Source organism: Chelonoidis abingdonii, chromosome 4 (genome assembly GCF_003597395.2).
Source record: "Chelonoidis abingdonii isolate Lonesome George chromosome 4, CheloAbing_2.0, whole genome shotgun sequence".
In the NCBI taxonomy this organism is placed as follows: domain Eukaryota; kingdom Metazoa; phylum Chordata; order Testudines; family Testudinidae; genus Chelonoidis; species Chelonoidis abingdonii.
The window spans coordinates 5,542,283-5,565,018 of record NC_133772.1 but is presented as its reverse complement, the minus strand read 5'-3'; the positions used below and the strand labels follow the sequence as shown (position 1 = coordinate 5,565,018).

The window sequence follows — 22,736 nt, the reverse complement described above, 5'->3', positions numbered from 1 at the left end:
TGTATCACGGCTGTGTGTGTGCATGTATCTGTGTGTGCGGCCTCGGGTCCTTCCTTCATAACCTTCTCCAGTTCCATTGCTTCAGCTCTTCAGCAAGCGATATGCCTGCCCTGTTGTTTTCTCTCCTCTTTCCCCTCACCCTGAAACACAATGGCTAGCTCAGAAACTCACGGGATTTGTTTTTAAATGTTATTTTAGTTTGTAGCTCTTGATGCTGTGAGCATTGTCCTGAAGCAGCTGCAGCCCACAGAGAAGGTGCTTCTGCCATTCAGTGCCTGCCTCACCTGGCTGAAAAGGATCAAGTCCCTTAAGCACACTGTGGAGCTGATCACATCGGACGACTACCAGATGAGATTTTATGATAACAAAGAGGAATTATTGAACAGTGTATTGTAAGTGTTACCCCTCCCTGCAAAAACTGTCTGTGTATTTTAAAGAATATAAACATTTTTAAAATGTGTAACAGTCAAAAATTTTCTGTGAAAACCCTTTTTTCCCCAGACAGAAAGATAGGTTTTCCTTTAAACACATTTTTTTGCAGACAGTATCAGATTTCCTCAGAATTTTCCAAATGTATATAGAAAAACTTGAAAACTAAAAATTTTGGAAATCAAATGTTTTGATTTTTTGCATTTTTTTTTAAACCAAAACCTTCAGTTACTGGAAAAAAAGTGGGGTTTGTTTTCTCAATGAAAAGTCATAATTTTCCATGGGGAGGAAAAAACCCTTCCATGTTCCGATCGACTTTCTGTTAGATAGTGGCTAAGTGTTTGCTGTGACCTTATTAGGGGCTGGTCTACATAGCACAGGGGTAGGCAACCTATGGCACACGTGCCGAAGGCGCACGCGAGCTGATTTTCGGCGGCACTCACACTGCCCAGGTCCTGGCCACCGTTCTGGGGGCTCTGCATTTTAATTTAGTTTTAAATGATGCTTCTTAAAGATTTTAAAAACCTTATTTACTTTACATACAACAATAGTTTAGTTATATATTATAGACTTATAGAAAGAGACCTTCTAAAAATGTTAAAATGTGTTACTGGCACGCAAAGCCTTCAACTAGAGTGAATAAATGAAGACTCAGCACACCACTTCTGAAAGGTTGCCGACTCTTGACATAGCAGATAAAAGCCCCTTACTTTGCTGCTGTGTTACTCTGGGTGACAGACAAGAAAGACGGAGTCAGCTGTCTTTTCCCAGCAGCTCCAATCAAGCAAAGTAGAATGGAGCTGATTAAGCAGGGCAGTGCCTAATTTGAGGGTGGGGCAGGGCAGAAAGGCTAATTAAGCCATTAGGCAGAGCCCACAAACAGGCACAGAAAGGAAGTGGAAAAGGGGGAAGTAAGGGAGAAAGAGAGATTGTTCTCCCCTGCTTGTTATGGGAGCTGTATATATTATGAAGATGGTGGGAATTCATTTGTAAATAAACTGCACAACATGTTGGACCAGCACAAGGGTCTCTGAGTAGTTTGTAGACCAGATCAGAACAGGAGGAGGAGCCAGGAGGCCCTGTAACACTGTGTTAGTTCAAATGGTAAAGTAAACATCCTAGTTCCGTTCACTAGTCCCTGATGTCATCCTTCTGGGCCTTTTGCAGGGGAGAAAGTAACTTACCAGTACGCATGGCAGCCGAGGTCCTGGGCAAGCTGTGGGGGCGGGGTCTTGGGTAGAAGGGGTGGAGCTGGGGACCAGACTCCCTCAGCCAGCCCTTTGGTGCTGCCGCTTCCAGCGATTTGAAGGGCCCAGAGCTTCAGCCACCACTGCCGCAGAAACAGCAGCTGGGAGCCCTGGGCCCTTTTAAATCTCTGGGCCCCGGGGCAGCTGCCCCTTTTGCTCCCTCCCATTGGTGGCCCTGCTGGTAGGGTCCGGCAGCGCTGCAGCTGTGTATAGGCCTGTACTGGTGGCCACTTCTTACCAGTATGCCATACCAGCCCATATCAGCCCAGTCACCCAGTTTTGTGAGATCCTTTTGTAGCTCTTCGCAGTCTGCCTGGGACTTAACTATCTTGAATAGTTTTGTATCATCTGCAAATTTTGCCATCTTACTGTTTACCCCTTTTTCCAGATCGCTTATGAATATATTAAATAGAACTGGGCCCAGAATCCAGGTGGTTGGTTTTGTCCAAAGATGTGGGAAAGAGTTATTTTTCCCAGCAGACAAGGCTCAGCTACTCTCAGTGAGGCAGTTCTGTCTCTTTTTCAGACACCAGTGGAATTGCACCAACATCGTCTACCTGCTCATCGATCACCTGCTACACGATGAAACCAACGTGGACGAGAAGCTGCTAAAGCTTGTTGTGAAGCAGTTTGTCTTCCTCTGGAACGTAGGTGTATAAAATAGCGCCCCACTGCCCCTTTGAAACCACATGGAACAAGAGGCTCCAGCCCTAAGGCTCCAGCAGAGTTGGGAAGGGGGACCACTGGAAGACATTTTTCATCCAAAACTTTTTTTGGAGAAAAATGCAGATTTCACAATACCAAAATACTTCCTGAATTTGTGTTGGTTTTGCCAAATTGTTTTGTTAGGCTCTGATAGAGCCTCCCTGCTGGATGGGGGAGCAGGCAGATACCAGACACAGTGTTGGTATATAATACTGTAAATATTCCAGTCCATTTTTTTTTTGAATTGTCAGTGAACCAAAAAATCCGTTATTCACCCACATGAGACATGGGCAGGGGAGGCTCTAGGTATTCTGGTGCCCCAAGAACGGCAGGCAGGCTGCCTTCAGCAGCTTGCCTGTGGGGGGTCCCCAGTCCCACAGATTCAGCGGCATGCCTGCGGGAGGTCCGTTGAAGCCGTGGGACCAGCGGACCCTCCACAGGCATGCCACCGAAGGCAACCTGCCTGCCGCCCTTGCGGCGACCGGCAGAGTGCCCCCCGTGGCTTGCCACCCCAGGCATGTGCTTAGCGTGCTGGTACCTGGAGCTACCCCGGGACATGGGGTCCCCACAAGAGATCAGGAAGTCACCTGCAGGTGGCCCAAGCTGCAGTCTCTGCACAGCTCCCCTACATACTGTCTCCTGCCCCTGTTACACAGTGATACTACACCTGGGCCCCCTGCAATCCTCACCCCAGAATTAGAAACTTACATAGGACAGAAAATCTGTTTGGCAAAGGATACGGAGATTTGGAAAATAGGCTTCATTCCAAATTGGAACAAAAACTGAAAATTCCAAAATTTGCACAAAGAAAAATTTGGGGGAAACAATTAGTTTTGGATTGATTCAAATGTTTTGATTCTTAATGTTTTGGTATTAAATTATACAAAATATGTGGGTATTGTAGTGTAAAATATAATTTCCATGTTTCAGGGTTTTGGTTTTTTGTCAAAAAAGTAAGTTTTTGCAGGAACACAGACAACAGCCATTAAAGTTTTTGTTAGTCAATAACCCAGTGTTCTGTCAACAACATGTTTTGACCAGTCTTTCTCAGCTGATGAACCCAGCGATGGATATGTGTGAATAACATCAGGCACTCAAGTTTTCAAAGTTTGTCTCCAGGTCTTTCTGAAAACCTCTGTAGCCTTAATTCAGCTCCCCTGTGCTTCTGCATTAGGATACAATCTTTAATTACATGATCACATGGCAGGTGTTCTATCAGACTCCAGCCTCATTCAGTGCACAGGATGAACAGTGAATGAGGGAGAATGTTTAAGGGTCTGGGCTAGGACTCAGGAGACTTGGGATCTAATCTGGGCTCTGCCTCAGACTTCCTATGTGATGTTGTACAAGACTATCAGAATGCATGCCCTAAAGTGGCAGAGTTAAGATTGAATGGGGAACCTTGATGCTGGCATATCTTAACTTTTGAGTGCTTGCTTTTGCAAATGTAACTTTTTTAACACTTCTTTGGTCACTTAGAATGTAATGACATTCACTGTGCTTTATTTTCTGTAGTTACTGTACAAAATTGAAGACCATAAACCAGCAAAGATTTTTGAAGTTGTGACAAAAGTGCTGAAGAGATGCAGCAACAATGCTGCTACCGTCTATCTTGTGTAAGTTGAGCAAACAAGCAAAAAAGACCATTGTGGGTAAATTTTCAGCAAACGCATTTTTAGCAGGCAATGTGTCTATTAATTACGCTTGCAAGTTAGTTTATTTCCCAACAATATTTTTATTTCCATGTACCATGTAACTCAGCATTCAGTGCTGTACCCACACATATGGAAAACATTTTGCATTATATACCACGGGTGTGAATGATTCCATCTCCTCTGAGCACCCCCTTGTACATGGGCACCTTCACACCAGGACTAATCAGGGAACATCCATCGCTCCTGCTGTTCCACTAATTTTTTCCAATTCTTCTTGGTGGTGATATCAGCAAGTAATCCCCTCTGCTGCTTCCCTTGCCCTCAGCCCTTCCTGGCCTGGCTCTTTGGCCTGGGGAGGTCAGCCAGCGAACCCTTCAGCTGCTCCTCTGCCTCCAGCCTTTCCCCAGGAACCTCCTGCAGCCTCCGTCAGGGACTTCCTCCCTCTCTGATTCTCCCTGTTCCTTTATAACCCCAGGTACTGTTCTGCCTTTTCATTGGCCAAACTGAAAGCACCTGTTCTGGCAGAGGGGAGCAGGACCTGCTTTATTTAAAGAAGCCAGACATCCTATGGCAATTGGACTTATGCATATTGCCATGGAGCTTGAGCCCAGTTATGCAAGGCTTTCTTTCTTTCTTTCTTTCTTTCTTTCTTTCTTTCTTTCTTTCTTTCTTTCATGACTCTGTAAGGCACAAGGCAGTGGAGAATCAGACCCCGAGAATTGCATCTTGCTGTCGTGGTGTCTTTCAGGAAGGGCGTGAACGAGTGCAAAAGCTGCCAGAACGAGATCACTGACCCGGCTGAGCTGCCCTGCGGTCACATTTTCTGCACTCAGTGCATCCAGGAGTGGAACATCAGGCAGTGCAAGATCTGCAAGAAGAGCGTCCCTGAGGATTACGTGCCCGTTGCCTCCCAGATCACCAGGTATTGCACAGTCGCCTGACTGTGATTTGGGAGACTTGTTTAGCAGTAATATTCCCACTAATCTCAGTTACCGACAGTGTGGCCAGAATGATTGCTTTTTTTCCACGCCCATCCACTACGTTTCTTTGAGCTCTTAGAAAAACAGTCCGCTCCCTCTCCCAGACCGTTACCGAACATAGCTCCTTGTTCTGCTGAAGGATTTGCTGAAATTGGTCTGTCCATGAACAATGACTTTAATGGGACTTTGTGCATGCAGAGTCTGCACACACTGATCCCTTTGCAGGACTGGGGCCCAGGATTGTAAATATCTGAAGTTGCAGATTATAAAGGGGGGCTCTGGTGGCACCAAGGGGACTGAAAGCGGGTGCATCTCCCCACCTAGAGCTGATGTAGAATAGCATTTTCCAATGTGGCTTTAGGATTTAGGAACCTAAGTCCTATTAAAAATTATGCTTTTGAAAATGGTATCTGTGCATAGGCACCAACTCTGGGGGTGCTCCAGGGCTCAAGCATCCACAGAAAAAAACTGAGGTGCTCAGCACCCATGGGGCTGGCCATGTTCAGTGGCCCCTCGGGCTGGCCGCAGCTTCAGTGGTTCCCGCCGCTTGTTCCTCTTCACCCTCAACCCTTGTCACTCACCCTTAACGCAGGAGGGGGCAGAAAGGACCAAGCAGCAGGCAAGAGGTGCTTGGGGTTGGGAGTGGAGACAAGTGAGTGGTGGGCAGGTTGGTGGAGCCTTGGGGAGGGGGCAGAGAGGAGCAAGCAGGGGGAGCCTCAGGGGAGGGGGGTGAAGAGGAGCAAGTGGCAGCAGGGTTTAGGGGGAGCCTCGGGGGCAGAGGCAGAGAAGTGGGAGGTGCTTCGGGGCAGGAAGAGGCAGAGTGGGGCGGGGCCTCAGGAGGGAGCAGAGTAGGGGAGGAGCCTTGGGGGAGAGGCAGAATGGGGGTGGGGCACCTGTGTATCTGTGGGCAGTTCTGCATCAAGCCTGGTGCAGAGGCAATGTATGGGAGACAGGCGACTGGCTGCAGAACATCCAGCCCTTAGCATCATAGCCATCTGGTCCATTCACAGGCAGCCCTAAGCTATGCTGGAGGCCCAAAGGCCATTAGTTGATCCCTGGTTCAGAAAGCTGCAAGTGACTTCTCTGTGCTCCCCATCTTACCTTCACCCAGTGATTACAGCACGCGTTGGAGGTTTGAGCCCAGGGCTCCAGTGTCAGGAGTCAGCTTTTTCTGATTTTAGGTAATTATTTTTAGATACACTTTTAGGAGCCATAAATGATTTTTTAAGCATTTTTCTGAAATTATGTCATTATGCAGCTGTCACCAGATAGCACTGTTACACACACTGGTTTTTCACAGCCGGCGAGCAGGCTTCAATTCTAGGGAAGACAATGTGTGTTGTTATTTTGCAGTAATGCACTTTTGGGTAGGGAGAGTTGTGTGAGCAGCAGGAGAATTTGCTGTCTGCCTTGGGCTCTTGTTTAGAACGGGGTGTCTCCCAGGAGACTGGGTGATTGGCTTTGGGCTGACATTCCTGGGAGAAGGCTGAAATGAGAGATAGAATTTGGCAACATTAACTCTCGGTGAATAAAGTTGTTTTGCCCAGAATGGGGAATAATTCGTGTTGTGCAGAAATGATTATTGACTTTACAGGATCAAGTCTACTCTCAGTACACGCTCAAGTCCTCTTAACTTAGCAAGAGTTTTGAAGCTATGGCCTATGTGCAGGGCTGGCTCCAGGTCTTTTTGCTGCCCCAAGTGGTGAAGAAGAAAAAAGAAAAAAAAGAAAAACTTGATTACCTGACTTAGGCCAGGTCTACACTACGAGATTAAATCGATTTTAGATACACAATTTCAGCTACGAGAATAGCGTAGCTGAAATCGAATATCTAAAATCGATTTACTCACCCGTCTTCACCTTGCGGGATCGATCTGCGTTGCTCTCTGTGTTGAATCTGTAAGTCCGGTCGTCTAGCTGGAGTTCCGGAATCGATCTAAGCACGCTCTGGGATCGAGATATCGCGTCCAGACCAGATGCGATATTTCGATCCCTAAGCAATCGATTTTAACGCGCCGATCCGGCGCGTAGTCTAGACGTGGCCTGAGCTGTCGCCGAAGAGGAAGAGATGGAGTGAAGGACCCGCCTCTGAATTGCTGCCGCAGATCTGGACATGCCGCCTCAACAACGGACGGACTGCCGCCCCTTTCTGTTGGCTGCCCCAGGCACCTGCTTCCTTCGCTGGTGCCTGGAGCCGGCCCTGGCTACGTGCATGTTTCAGCACAGAGAGATTTGTAGATTCAGAGGTTTTTAAGGCCAGAAAGGACCCTTAGGTCATGAGGCCAAAGAATCTCACCAGTGATTTCTACATCATGCATATAACTTTGGCTTGAGCTATAGCAGATCTTTCAGAAACACATTCAGTCTTGATTTAAAGATTTCAGATGATGGCAAAACCACCACTTCCCTTGGTAACTTGTTCCAATGGTTAATCATCCTCAAGGTTACAATTTTTGCCTTTTTTCCAGTCTCAATATATTTAACTTCAGCTTCCAGCCATTCTGATTTTGTCTGCTACCTTATATATTAAAATAGTGACATTTAAAAAAAAAATCTCTTTCTTGCCTTAGGGAAGCAGTTGCAAGTCACAACAAATTCAGGAGGAAGTGCAACTCCTTCTTTGTGGAGTTTGTCAGTAGTTACTGTTTTGGGGACAAAATCCCTCCATCTGCAGAGATCATCGAACAACTGATTAAGTTTGTGGCCTGCAAACCTTCTAACCCAGAACATCAAGAGATTAGAAAGGGTGAGTGATGTGTGTAACACAGGAATGGCTCGATCCCACCAATCCCAGTTGTTCAGATATCCTGAGTCAGGCCCCAGAACTCATGAGAGTGACTTTAAAATAATGAGATAAAAACCCAAACAATAAATATGAGGTTCTTTTTATTTGCCTTCTGGTGTTGGAGCTTTTAGGGCAATTCCCACCAGCTGGGGATCTGACCCATTGACTCCAGTGAGGCTATGGCTGGTTCACGCCAATTGGGGATCTGATCTCGTGCTCAGGAAAAAAAAGAAATAATCCTTTCTACTCTTTGGTTTAAGTGTACAAACCAACGAGTGACTTGTCGCCCTTTGAAGAGTGCATGGACCCGAGTCCTACTGTCAAGTCTTCCCTTTTGAAAATGCTGCTCCGATGCAGGTTGGTTCTAGGACTTTCAGTGGTTATATTAACTCAGTTTCACTCTCAGATCCAAGTTGTGTATATTCAGTTTTTGTAACTTATGTTCATTTCCTCCTAGACTAGACGATGTGAAGGAACACCTGGAAGGCTATCTCTCCAGGATGGAGGAAGTATTATCATTAAATCAAAGTAGTCGCAATGATTTCTATTTCATGGTAGTGTGCTGCTTTGAGGTGAGTCCCATGAAGAGTCTATGGATAAATGTAGACATTTTATTAGATCCATAATGCCTATGTTAAAAGAATAGTTAAGGTTGCCAAATCAAGTTACTGCAATGTTAGGAAATGCTAAAATTAAGATTATTTGTGCAGTATTCACTTGTTGTGCTCTGGCATATGCATTACAATACAGTCTGCAATTACATAACCAGATACTATTTTTTCCACAGAATCCCTGCCTCATTCAGTATATGAATTTACTCAATATTTATTTATGTATTTATGTTACTGTAGCGCCTAGGAGTAGTAGTCATAGGCCATACCCCCCATTGTGCTAGGTGCTGTACAAATGTGTGTGGCCCCTGCCTCATTCTCTGCACACCACCCAGACCCTGCGCCGAATACAGAAGTATTATCTGTGGTGCTCTTGCTAGAGTATCAGAGTGCCTCACAAACAGTAATGAATTCATCCTCACAATGCCCCTGTGAGGTTAGGCGATGTTATTATGCCCATTTTACAGCAGTTGCACTGAGACACAGAGAGATTACGGTCAAATTGCCAGAAGTCTCCACTAATTTTGGGTGCCCAATTTGAGATCCCCAGGGCCTGACAAGCAGAGTACTTAGTATTTTTATAGCATTTTATGTGTTCATAGCACAGCTCCTGTTGATCTCAGCTGCAGCTGTGAATACTCGGCACTTCTGCAAATCAGACCCAGGTATCTCATGTTGGGCACCCAGAAAAAGAGAAACACGCAAGTAATGGCCAGTTCTCCCATTTTCAGAAATAACTTTGGTACTTAGGGGCGTAAATCTCGCTGACTTTCAATGAGACTTAGGGGGAAATTTTCAGCAGTGCCCAAGTCACGTAGGAGTGTAAGTCCCATAGGTGTTTAGCAACTTTCAGCACCTAAATCACTTTGGGACTTTTGAAAAATTTATCTGTAGGCTCGTAGAAGCTGGGAAGCAGGGAGAAGGGAAGGAGCAGAGAGGGGCAGAAGATGTAGGGGGATAGAAACCAAGGTGGGGAGAAGTGGACAGGGGAGAGAGACAGGAGCTCTTACCCCCAGGCTGTTATTTTTTATTTTTAATCAGTGGGTCTGTTTCAAAAAGACCAGAACAGTTTTATTTTTTGTAGCCTTTAAGGTTAATGTCTGCTGTGTGGTGTGGGGAGAAGGGAAGAGCTGAGTCATTAAAAAAAAACCTGCCCAACCAACTGCTTCCCCTTAACACAGAGGTACTGTCTGTTCACTACTGTCCTTTTTTTTTAAATTCTCTCTCTCAAACAGGATTTTATGTATTCCTCCTTTCAAGAAGATGCCAGCTGGAATTCGGAGCACGTTCTCTCCACTGCAGATCTGTCTGCCCCCAGCTCTGCCACCGTCACCAGCATTGAAAACCTGCAGTTCATTGCTAAGCTCCGACTCGCCATCGGTAACATTGCAGCTGTGCTTGGCAGAGAGCTGCCAAGTGGTGAGTGGAGTTTCTAACGGTTTTCCAGTCGTGCTGGACATCAGGAGAGATTGGTTAGCGAACAATACATCTCTGAGGATGTTGTATGCTTTAAGGGTTGTGTTTGTCCAGAGTAATTTACAGAGCTGATCAAAACATTTTCAGCTGAAAGGTTTTCCATTAAAAAATGCTAGCCTTTCCAAACTGAAATGTTTTGTGGGAACACGTCGATTTTGATGAAATTTTCAGCAGAAAAGTCTTCAAACATTTTGAAATTGAAACGGAGCCTTTTATTTGATATTTTATTGTGCATTGTTTCATTTTGACTTTTACTTTTTGTTTTAACTTTATCGTTTCAGTTCAATTTTCTCATTTTGACTTTCATATATTACATTATATTATATATGATATAATCAAAATGAAATGTTTTGACTTTATCAAACGTTTCATTTCAATAAGGTTGTTTCTACATGTCACCCTTCTGCCAGGTGGAGTTGGCAGCAACAAGGGCCAGGTTCAGTATCTAGCGGTTCCTTTTGATAATACAACACAGAACCACCTTGAGCCCCCACCCAGTAACCTGGAAAAATTACACACCACCCCTGGGAGCCTCCAAGAGGCAATGCTTCCCCTCTCACAAGCACTGAGACTGTGAATGGAAAAGAAAACTTTTAGTAAAAGGGGAAAGGAACCCAGCATTAATTTGGGAAAACACCACAAGCCTGATTCAAAAACAGATGCCCATGAACAAAACACCCACCAGAGTACACAGGGGAGTGTCCTTTTCCTCAGTCTCTCACCTTGTGTGAAAGTCTGACAAACAAATGTCCCTTTAACACACCACTTCCCTGTCCCTCCACCGCACCCCACTCACAGTTGTTTTCCTTGGTCAGTGAAGACCCAGAGTTCAGAGGTGCATCAGTGTGAGTTCACCTCTTACCCCTGGGGTGAAAGACACCCAGCAATGCCTCAGCTGTTGCGCCACCATTGGCCACTCACTCCACCACTGCTCGCTGTGCTGTCAGCCACTTTATCAGCCACTCGGTCTGCTGCCACTCGCTCCACCAGCTCGTTTTGCTGTCCATCACTCTGGCAGCCACTCGCCCCTGTGTCAGCTGCTCTGACATCGCTCACCCCACCACTTCCCTCTACTGCAGCCTCTGGAATGTCTTGAGGTCCCACCATTTAACGCAGCTGTCGGTGATTTCACCTGTTTCTGGGGAAGCCTCATTGCTAGTGCAGGCCGGGCAGTCACTTTTACCAGAGACGCTGTCCCATAGCAGCTCAGATGCTTGGACCTGATTATCGGTGATTCCAGCTCTAGTAATCCAAAACAAGACTCTCAACTGAATCTTAATCAGCTCTGTCATTAAATAGTGGGGAGGGGAAAGGACAAATGGTGTCTAGAACTCTTCGGCAGAGCCCACACCACCATGTACAGACACCTGTCGTCACCCTTTCACCTCTCCACTGGGCTTCAGTGCTCCTACCCCGTGCTTAGCAAGTGGAGTTCTGTTGAGGTTGAGCCTCTCAGTCAGGGTATGCCAAGCTCAGATCTGCTGCTCTCTATTCACACAACAAAGATAATAAAACTTTATCACTCCTGCACCCAATACCAAAGTGACTTGCAATCCAACACCAGCTAAAAGTGATTATTTGGGCAAAGCGGCTCCATCATGCTGCACATCTAGGCAGAGTGGGCATGTCTATGCAAACTAGGTCAGCTCGTGACGTCCTCTCCCCCAGCTCACAACTGGATGTCAGGGGAGAGCTCATTCAGACTCTGCTTACAGATCTTTCTGAATTGGAATATTTCATACATGAAATATTTCGAGATTTTGACTTTTCCTCATCATTTGGGACCAACACAAATTTAAAAATGTCAGAATTTCCCACAGAACAGAAATTCCATTTTCCAGCCAGCTCTGATCATTACTGGAAAATAAAACTTTAAATGACAAGATGTACAAAAGTGTGTGGTACTACAGAAACAAATGTCCCACTTCTGTGTGGACAGCACATTTACCCAGCTGACTTTAGAGAAATGATCTTTCCTCTAAATTTCACTTGGTATGAGGTCACCAAATTAAAAGATACAGGGTAAAAGCTTCTTTAAATGAGTTTTTAAAGTATTTAAGTCAAGAATTTAAGTCTCTTTCTCAAAGCTCTGCTCTCGCTCAGCCAGGAATTATTGGGCTAGATGCAGGAATCACTGGGGGAGATTCTCTGGCCTGGGTTATTCATAGATTCCCAAATCAGAAGGGAATATTGTGATCATCTAGTACAGCACAAGCCACAGAACTTCCCCCAAATAATTCCTAGAGCATCACTTTTATAAAAACATCCAATCTTGATTTACAAGATTATGTAGGAGGCTGGACTGGGTGGACACAATGGGCCCTTTTGACCTGAAAATCTGAGACTCTAAAATTAGTGATTGACCTCTCTGAATGCTGTAGGCTCTGCCAGACTAAACTCACTGTTGTCACAAAATTAATGGTGGCCACATTTAGTCCTACAGGGTGAATTTTATCCATGAAGCAGTTTTCCACTGGGAAGTGGTATTGCATTTTATACCTGTAAATCTTCACTTCAGAAGGGTTAACGGAAGGACTGTTCCTTCTGATTCAGATGAAGTATATCTATTCAAACAGGGTCTTTCCTGACTTTCTCCTTTTATCTTAAATATTATGATAACATTGCTGCATTATGTATGAGGTTTGAACAACTGTGAAGCTAGGAAGCAATATTGCATTGGTTTGGGGCTAATACTGAACTCTGCTTGGCAGCTGCGGACCAGAAAACATGGACCAGTGCTGAAACTGCAGAGAAACAGTCCCAACTTGTGAATTCAATGAAAAATCTGGTTGAAAAGGCCCAAACACCTTGGCCTCAAATATTCCTTATTAGAAATCTTTGTAATTTCTATGGGCTGAACATAATGCAGAAGATTCTGCAGCAAGAGCCGTGGATTTTACCCAGAGGGATTGAGACTTCACAGGTAAGTGGATTTGAAAGGCGACAGAATTTTATGCTTGCAGAAACTGTATGAATAGTTTGCATCTTCTTTCTACAGGATGGTTAATTCAAGAGACCTGTATTCATCTGAAAGCCAGGGCCATCCCTAGTGGGGTGCATGGCCTGGGACAACCCCCCCCGTCCTGCCTCTTCCCACGCCGACTCTGCTCCGGCTCCACCCCTTCCCACCCTGTCCCCATTCTGCCCCTACCCCCAAGGCCCCACCCCACCTCTCCTGAGCCTTGCCGGAAGCCAGCGAGGCAGAGCGGAACAGGGCCAGTCCCGCTGCCGCCAGCTCCTGCCCTGCCCTGACCCCGCGTCCTGAAGTGCAGGACCCCCCAATGTGCGAGGCCCGGGGCAATTGCCCCGAACCATCCAATGGCTCTAGTGAAAGCAGTTTTGTTCTTGATAATCAAAAAGTGCTCCTAACCACAGAATTGGTAAAACATGACCTTTGGGCTTTTGTGTGTTATTTTCAAAATGATTTTGGTATTTCGACTGAGAGCTCTTTGTGGCAGGGACTGTCTCTCAGTACGTGGGTGCAGCGCCTTGCACAATGGGGCTCTAATCTTAGTTACTGTGGTCAAGTTTACACTTAAAACACTGCGCTGGTGCAGCTGCCCCGCTGTAGTGCTTTAATGAAGATGCTCTACACTGACAGGAGAGATCTAGCCCCTTGGTGTAGTTAATCCACCTCCCCGACAGGCGGTAGCTACATCTGGAGGAGAGGTTCTCTCGCTCACTGACATAACACTGTCTACACAGTGGGTTTGGTCGGTATAACTACATTGCTCAGGGGCCCTGATGTCAGTCACTGTGTTTCTATGCAGAGTCTGGCACTATGGGCCCCAGTCAAGATCGTGGCTTCTATACACTGCCATAATACAAATAATAAAGCAATATATAAAACAAGAATAATAATAATAAAATAAATGAAAAACCTTTTGATTAACCTTCAAATGTAACTGGTCTGTTAGGAGTCTTTAGCAGCCTCTTGCTATAAAATGGTGTGCCTTAAATAATATATAAACAGCTTCTTTATAACAAAAGTATAAAATATTTTTATTTCCTTAGGACATAAAAATCAGCTCCAATACACCACTGATGCTTTTGACACTAGACAGAGCAAGAGGCCACATTAAAAACACAGACTCTGAAGAAGCCAAGCAAATAACAGTGAGTGGCTGTTTTCTATTTTAATGGAACACGGTTTGGTTTGTGATTCTGTATGAGTGAAATTCACCCTTGTGCAGAGAGCCCGTACAATTTACAGCAGCTGAGGATCTGCCACGTAGGACCTGAATCAGAGAATCAGAGAACTAGAAGGAACCTCGAGAGGTCATCAAATCCAGCCCCCTCCGCTCCTGGCAGGACCAAGCACCATCTAGATCATCTCTGACAGGTGTCTGTGTAACCTACTCTTAAAAATCTCCAACGATGGAGATTCCACAACCTCCCTAGGCAATTTATTCCAGTGCCTAACCACCTTGACAGTTAGGAAGTTTTCCCTAATGTGCAACCTAAACCTCCTTTGCTGCAATTTAAGCCCTTTGCTTCTTGACCTATCCTCAGAGATTAAGAAAAACAATTTTTCTTCCTCCTCCTTGTAACAACCTTTTAGGTAGTTGACAACTGTGATCATGTCACCTCCCAGTCTTCTCTTCTCTACACTAAACAAACCCAATTTTTTCAATCTTCTCTTATAGGTCATATTTTCTAGACCCTTAATCATTTTTTTCACTCTTCTCTGGACTCTCTCTAATTTGTCCACAATTTTCTTGAAATGTGGCACCCAGAACTGGACACAATATTTCAGCTGAGGCCTAACCAGCGCAGAGTAGAGCGGAAGAATTACTTCTCGTGTCTTGCTTTCAACGCTCCTGCTAATACAGCCCAGAAGGATGTCTGCTTTTTTTGCAACAGTGTTACACTGTTGAATGATTCATATTTAGCTTGCGGTTCACTATGAGCCCCAGATTTCTTTCCGCAGTACTCCTTCCTAGGCAGTCATTTCCCATTCTGTATGTTGTGATACAGCATGGCCAGAGGGCAGCATGAGAGTGTTAGCAGGGGGCCTTATTCCCTGCCAAGGGAGGAAGGTTTGCTTTAGATTAACTAGAACACCTGTAGCCATTTAGAGGCACTGCTCCAATTAGAGACTGCGTTCAGTTATGTGATAAAAACCCTGTTCAGTCAGGACCCCAGTGTGGGAGTTTGAAGGAGGAGGTTTGTTGGAGTTCGTGAGAGTTGGAGAAGAGAAGAGTTTTGATATGGGAAATCGAAAGTTTTTGGGGAGTCTTTGCAGTGGCGTTGGTCCAGAAGAAACCTAGTAGGGGACGGTTGTGTAGAGGTAGCAGAAGCCCTTCACAGCTGAAAGGGTAGAGGGACAGTACCAGGGAGGAACGCCTAAGTCAAGGTGTTTCATCACAATCCTCAGGGCTGGTGTTGGGATGGAGTAAAGGGCGGGCCAGGTCCTCCCTTCATCCCTCTCCAGTGACTAGTGGGAGTATTAAGAACTGGTTCAGAGGCAAGCAATAGAGCCCTGAACCTACCCCAGAGAAGAGAAAGCACGAGACCCAGCAGAACAGTACCGGCAATTTGCCACAATGTGTGCAACTGATTGTTCCTTCCTGAGTGGAGCACTTTGCATTTGTCCTTATTGAATTTTAGCCTGTTTACCTCAGACCATTTCTCCAGTTTGTCCAGATGATTTTGAATTTTAATCCTATCCTCCAAAGCATTTGCAACCCCTCCCTGCTTGGTATCATCCACAAACTTTATAAGCATACTCCCTATGCCATTATCTAAATCATTGATGAAGATATTGAACAGAACCGGACCCAAAACTGATCTCTGGGGAACCACATGCGTTATGCCCTTCCAGCATGACTGTGAACCGCTGATAACTACTCTCTGGGAATGATTTTCCAACCAGTTTTGCACCTACCTTATAGTAGCTCCATCTAGGTTGCATTTCCCTAGTTTTGCTTATGAGAATGTCACGCGAGACTGTATCAAAAGCCTTAGTAAAGTCAAGATATGCCACATCTGTTGCTTCTCCACAAGTCTTGTTACCCTGTCAAGGAAAGCTATCAGGTTGGTTTGACACAATTTGTTTTTGACAAATCCATGCTGACTGTTACTTATCATCTTATTATCTTCTAGATATTTGCAAACTGCTTGCTTAATTATTTGCTCCATTATCTTTCTGGGTACAGAAGTTAAGCTGACTGGTCTGTAATTCCTCGGGTTGTCCTTATTTCCCTTTTTATAGATGGGCACTATAATTGCCCTTTTCCAGTCTTCTGAAATCTCTCCCGTCTTCCATGACTTTTCAAAGAAAGTTGCTAATGGCTCAGATATCTTCTCAGTCAGCTCCTTGAGTATTCCGGGACACATTTCATCAGGCCCTGGTGCCTTGAAGACATCTAATTTGTCCAAGTAATTTTTAAGTTGTTTTTTCCCTGTTTCCCTATTCCCTTCTGATCCTGCCTTAGTTTCACTGGCATTCACTATGTTAGACGACCAATCACCACCAACCTTCTTCGTGGAAACCAAATCAATGAAGTCATTAAGCATCTCTGCCATTTCCACATTTTCTGTTGTTGTTCCCTCCCCACTTTGAGGAACTGGCCTAGCCTGTCCTTGGTCTTCCTCTTGCTTCTGATGTATTTGTAGAATGTTTTATTGTTAGCCTTTATGTCTCTAGCTAATTGGATCTCGTTTTGTGCCTTGGCATTTCTAATTTTGTCCCTACATACTTATGTTATTTGTTTATATTCATCCTTTGTAATTTGACCTAGTTTCCACATTTTGTAGGACTCTTTTTTTGATTTTTAGATCATTGAAGATCTCCTGGTTAAGCCAAGGTGGTCTCTTGCCACACTTCCTATCTTTCCAATGCAGTGGGATAGTTTGCTCTTGTGGGTAAAGAGACTTAGTGGAGCTTAACTGGTGCCGACTGTAATTATAGGGAATGTGCCTTGAAGGTCTGAGCCTCCCAGACAGAAGGTCAGGTGGGGTGCAGTGAATCTCTTGTTATTACAGCCAGTTGGAAACAGAACAAAGCAGATCTCTTTGCAAGTTTCTATGCACTGAACCATCACTGAACCCCACGGTCTTGTGCTGGCTCTGCTGCATAAGGGTGAATTTCACCCTGATTATGAAACACAACAGAGATCGGCGGAGCCCATAAACCTCTCTCTGTTTTATTTGATTGTCATTTAGGCCATTGCAAAGCACATGGAGAGGCTCCTACAGGCATCGCTGCCCTCAGAAGAATCCGAGGAAAACAAATTGGAAAAGATCATGAGTGACATGAGCAGCCAGGAGAACGCAGCCTTGCTGGAAGTGGTGCTGCATACTGCTCTCACACTGACCCTGTCCCAGCACCCACTCACCGAGCTATTCAAATCCATCTGCTTCCAGCCCAGCGCTGTCACGGTGAGTCTAAAGCAAAGAGCCATTGTATTCCTCCTCAGCCTCAGCAACTCTGTAGTGCCACTGACCTAATCCCCTTTATGCCATGAACCCTTAACCTAGCACTGGCCGGGGAACATTTCTGTCTGCAGTATCAGGTACAGTAGCTTTTGGATGTGGGAGGAACTTAAGATCTGTCCCTATAAATACAAATATATATAAGATCATCCAAAATCATGGCCATCCTACCACATCCCACCTGCACTTTGCTTCTGGGTCTCGTCCTGTTCTGTTAACTCAGTCGCTAACCAGAGACTTTGGATTTTCTGTTCCAAAAACCCCTAAAGTCATTATTTGCATTTCCCCCTTTCTACAGTGATGAATGCTGGGGATATGTGCACGACAACCTGCCTGAGGTTCTGGGGGCTCCAGGGAAATAGCACCAAAAGAATTTAAGGCCAGGAAGAACCATTATAACCCCCTGCATAACCCAGGCCAGAGAATCTCACTCAATTACCATTATTTGGAGCCCTGAATTATCCGCCTGGCTGTCTGTCCATCTGTGTGTGTCTGTTTGCAGTGACTCGTTATCTTAATGTCAGCTGATAAAGTTAGATTTTCCTGTTGAAATCAAAGTTTCCACAAGTCATTGGGCTGGATGCAGGAATCGCTGGGTAAGATTCTCTGGAGTGGGCTATGCAGGAGGCCGAGCTGGATGGTCAGAAATGTTCCTTCTGGCCTTAACATCGATGCCTCTTTCCCTTTGTGCTGTGTGGCTAGTTTCGCAATTATGGCACCAAATTCCTGGTGGAAGAAGAATCCTGTCTGTGCTCAGGCCGAGAGAGCCACCTAGCACAAGGAAATGAAAACCTCTACCTGGGACGAAGGGGGAGAATTTGGCATGAAGCTGGGTAGCACAAACACCCCTTGTGAGAATTGATCTGGCCTAGCCAGCAGCCTGCTTTGGAGGCTGAGCACTTTTATAGGCCCATTTTGCTTTATGATTCTCTACCAGTATTTTATTACTCATTCAGAGTGGCTGTGTCCTTGGGGGATCAGGCACTGGACTAAGGCTCATGTTTCCTAGGTTCTGTTCCCACCTCTCCCTGAGTGACTTGGGCAAGTCACTGGACCTTTCTTCTCCCGCCTCTTGTCTATTTATATTGTAACTCATTGGGGCAGGGATTGTCTCATTATGTGTCTGTATGGTGTTGGGAACAACAGGACCCCGATCTTGGTCGCTATGTGTCTGTGCAGCGCCCTGCCCAACAGAACCCTGATCTCAGTAGCTTTGTGTCTGAGCAGTGCCCGGCATATAATCATAGAATATCAGGGTTGGAAGGGACCTCAGGAGGTATCTAGTCCAACCCCCTGCTCAAAGCAGGACTGACCCCCAACTAAATCATCCCAGCAGGGCTTTGTCAAGCTGGGCCTTAAACACCTCCAAAGAAGGAGATCTCCCCACCCCTGGGTTAACCCCATTTCAAGTGCTTTTCACCCAACCCGCCTAGTGAAACAGTGTTCCTAATATCCAGGCCTAAATCCTCCCCACTGCACTTGAGACCATTACTCCTGTTCTGTCATCTTGCCACCATTAGAGGAACAAGCCGTAGCTCCATTCTCTTTGGGAAACCCTTTTTTTTTTCCCCCTTTCAGGGGGGGTAGTTGAAGGTTGCTTCACATCCCCCCCTCAACTCTTCTCTTCTGCAGGCTCAACAAGCCCAGTTCCCTCAGCCTCTCCTCATAAGTCATGTGTCCTATCCCCCTGATCATTTTCATTGCCCTCCACTGTACTCTCTCCAGTTTGTCCACATCCTTCTTGTAGTGGGGGGCCCAAAACTGGATGCAGTACTCCAGGTGTGACCTCAGCAGTGCTGAATAGAGGAAAATAATCACTTCGCTCAATCTGCTGGCAATGCTCCTACTAATACAGCCCAATATGCCATTAGCCTTCTTGGCAACGAGGGCACACTGCTGACTCATATCCAGCTTCTCATCCACTGTAATCCCCAGGTCCTTTTCTGGAGAATTGCTGCTTAGCCTGTTGGTCCTCAGCCTAAAGCGGTGCATGGGATTCTTCTGTCCTAAATGCAGGACTCTGATGGGGGCATGATGTGGCCCTGATCTCAGTAACTGTGTGTCTGTGCAGTGCTTGGTGCAATGAGGTTCTGAGCTTAGTCACTGTGTATCTGGAAGGTGCCAGGAACCAAACCTGTATCTCCCAAATCCCCATTCAATGCTCTAGCCACAAGCCCTTCCTTCTGCTCTGTCCCAGTGCTGTAGTAAAGTTGTCCAACTGTGGTTTGTTTACAAGGGGACCTACCTTCCGACCATGCCGGACGACCTTCTCTTTGACGTGATGAACTTGGAAAATGTTCGCTTTACAAAGATGTGGAGTAAGTCTCAGAAAAACTTTTTATCAATATTTTTTCTTACTGCTTTTAAGTGCACCACTATTGTAATACCAAGTGTGCTTGCCAGGAGGCAGCCATTCAGCTTAACCCTAATGGTGTATACATACGGAGAGGTTCCTGTGCCACCTCCTTTCCAAGCCTCCAGGTGGAGATGTGGTTGGGGAAAATGGGGCATGACTGGGACACAGCTGAGTCCAGCTGATCCCTGCTTGACAGAAAAGTACCCTGAGCCTATAGGAAGCTGGTCTTAAATTAGAGCAAGGTTAATGAAGGGTCTGGCAGCCTTGGTATAAGGGATGGGTAAAGGCTGCTTAAAGCCGACTGTATCCCTCCAGGCTGGTCCTGCAGTGACCGCATTTCAGACTGACCAGAAATCTGGTTTAGAATCTTGTTTCACAAGGTCATTTTTTACAGAAGCAGGAAATTTGGGACCAGGTCCCTGGCTGGTGTCAGTTGGCCATCACTCCATTGGAGTCAGTGAGCCAGATTCCCAGCTGGGGAGAATTGGTCATCGCTCCATTGGAGTCACTGGGGCTGTGCTGATCCACTCCAGCTGAGGTTCTGGTGTGTTATCATTAGTGTTGTTTGTGTGACTGTATCAGTAGCTGATTGGTCTCCTTCCCTCTCACACACAGGATGCCGATGCAGACAGCCCTGGGCCATTGAAAATGTAAGTGTCTCTTCATAGCTGTTGCTCATTGCATGTGTATCTTCAGCCTCTTGCTGTGTCTGTGTGTCTCTGGAATGTACATGTCCGATTTCTTTGGACAGGGCTACTTGCCATTGACACAAATATATAAAATAAGTGTATGGAGATCTACCTATCTCATAGAGCTGGAAGGGACCCTGAAAGGTCATTGAGTCCAGCCTTCTGCCTTCACTAGCAAGATCAAGTACTGATTTTGCCCCAGATTCCTAAGTGACCCCCTCAAGGATTGAACTCACAACCCTGGGTTTAGAAAGCCAATACTCAAACCACTGAGCTATTCCTCCCCTCCAAGTGAACACCTCACCTGATCTCCCTACTTAAAAATATGCACTTAAATTCCAGCTAAACCTTCACATAGTGTCTAGGCTTGAGCTTTTCACTGCTGTGCATCCCCATGCTAGTCTTCTGTGATATGAGAGTTTCATATCCAGGGCTGTCCAGCCTCCTCCAGATCTAAGATCACAATTGTTTCCTATCTGAGCCGAAAGACTCACCTCTCTTAGTCTGGGCTGTAGCAGGCTCATCAACCTCTATGTACGGCCTGGCCATCGCTAGAGCTGGGCTGGCACCACACTGGTAAGTGCGGGTTCCATGTGTAGATGTGTCTGTGGAGACAGTTACAGAATATAAAGAGTCCCATGGCATGGCCTGTAGGAACAAAACGTGGTATTTGTAGAGGTAGTCGCTTTTGCACTGCAAGTGCTTTAGGCCCAGCTCCAGAAGGGGGTTAGAGGTTAGGCAACACCAAACTTCTAGTCACTTAGAAAAGCGCTGGAGCAGCAGTGGGATCCACAGAGCCCGAATTAGGCACCTCGCTCCCGGCACAATGCCTGGGCAGAGACAGGCACCTGACAATGTGACATGCCAAGCCAGCATGCCAGGCAAGGAGCTGCGTAGGCCAGCCAATGGGAGATACTGATCAGGGGGTACATGCTACGCCCTTCCCCCCTCCTTGGTCCAGGCTGCAGGGAAGTGCCTAGCTCTGCTCAATGATCCAAGGGGGCTTAGGCACCTAAGTCATTTCTGTGTCACTCTGCACAAAGATTGAGATTTTCACTGCTGTGCATCCAAGCTACTCTCCTGTGATACTAGAATTTCATCATATCCAAAGCTGCATCTGTATGAAGCCTGTGTCACTCCACACACAACAGCCAGAGGAAGAGGAGGAGGAGGTAGTGGTGGTGAGAAGGAGTCTGCAGTCCAGTGATTAGGGAGGTGGAGGACCCAGGGGTCCAGTCCCCTTGTTCCAATGACTCATTGTTTAGCCTCAATGGAACAGCATCACCAGGAGAGATTGAGGGAGCCCCATCAGAGTCTCCCATAGCTCAGAGTCTAGGGCTCCCTTCTAGGACGTGGGAGCCCCTAGTTTAAATCCTTTGTGCCAAGGAGGTAATTAAACCTGGATTTCCTGGGATGAGTGCTCCAACCACTGGGCTGAAAGGTGTGCAAAATCCCCCTCCTCTGGCCGGGTTTTGAACTGGGTCTTTTCCTGGGTTGCTCTGGGGCTGAGGCAGAGATCGGCATTTGGACACCTAGAGGGAGGCAGCAGTGCACATGCCCAGAGGCAGAAACTTCAGCACTGAGGGAACTTGTCCCCTGAGAGCAGAGGCGCTCAGTGAGTGTAGATGCTACAGGGTTAGGTAGTAGCTGAGCAGGAGTTTTGTGGTTCACAGTGATGCCTGAAATTGGGACTTAGTCATGAAGTACCTTGGTGGGTCTGGGCCGCCTTGAGTGCAGGTCTGAGTACCCTGCACCTAATCCTCCTCCTCCGTTCTAGCAATGTGGTTTTCAACAGTGATCAATCTGGTTTTGCCTTGGCACTAGCAGTCATGCTCATTCTGTGTACATTTGGTGAGACCACAGCTGTGTACACTCAAAGGGAGCAGCTCCTCTCCTCCCCCCTGCGAATTTCAGTGTGTTTGGGGAGCCATGGGACTTGTCTACATGGCCACTTTGTGTGCGGCAAGCCAGGGTGTGAATTACAGCACAATGTCCTGCACACTAAATCACTGTGTGGACACTGCTGCCTCTTGTGCACTAAACGTTCCATATTGCATGTGGACGTGCTGCTGATTCAACAGCACTTTTAGTGTGCAGGAGTTGGCTCCACAGAGACAATTGGTGTGTGTACATTCACACCCCAACCTCCCATGCACTGAGGGGCCGTGTAGACAAGCCCTAACTCCACTAGGCTATTCTGAGAAACATGATCCTATGCACAAGGCCAGTATATTGCACACTCACTGTCTTTCCTGTTCACTGTTTTGAATATTTTTGCCTCCGGTGCTTTGTGCAAAGTCTGTTTCTTGCTCAGCTGCAGAGTGGTGCTGTCTGGCTAGCAGCTGAGCAAACCATTGTACAATTGTT

General features: G+C 46.2%; 1 protein-coding gene across 1 annotated transcript in view; it reads left to right on the top strand.

The window, feature by feature from the left end:
- LOC116825110 (E3 ubiquitin-protein ligase rnf213-alpha-like) overlaps positions 1 to 22,736 on the top strand; it is a 142,277-nt gene that overhangs the window by 97,796 nt on the left and 21,745 nt on the right. Inside the window, exons 38-50 of the mRNA XM_075065869.1 lie at positions 199 to 392; positions 2,203 to 2,323; positions 3,897 to 3,997; positions 4,785 to 4,958; positions 7,586 to 7,761; positions 8,061 to 8,157; positions 8,258 to 8,372; positions 9,647 to 9,830; positions 12,599 to 12,810; positions 13,902 to 14,003; positions 17,055 to 17,270; positions 19,561 to 19,642; positions 20,296 to 20,330. Coding sequence (XP_074921970.1) covers positions 199 to 392; positions 2,203 to 2,323; positions 3,897 to 3,997; positions 4,785 to 4,958; positions 7,586 to 7,761; positions 8,061 to 8,157; positions 8,258 to 8,372; positions 9,647 to 9,830; positions 12,599 to 12,810; positions 13,902 to 14,003; positions 17,055 to 17,270; positions 19,561 to 19,642; positions 20,296 to 20,330 — 1,809 coding nt within the window. The remainder of the gene's footprint in view (positions 1 to 198; positions 393 to 2,202; positions 2,324 to 3,896; positions 3,998 to 4,784; positions 4,959 to 7,585; positions 7,762 to 8,060; positions 8,158 to 8,257; positions 8,373 to 9,646; positions 9,831 to 12,598; positions 12,811 to 13,901; positions 14,004 to 17,054; positions 17,271 to 19,560; positions 19,643 to 20,295; positions 20,331 to 22,736) is intronic.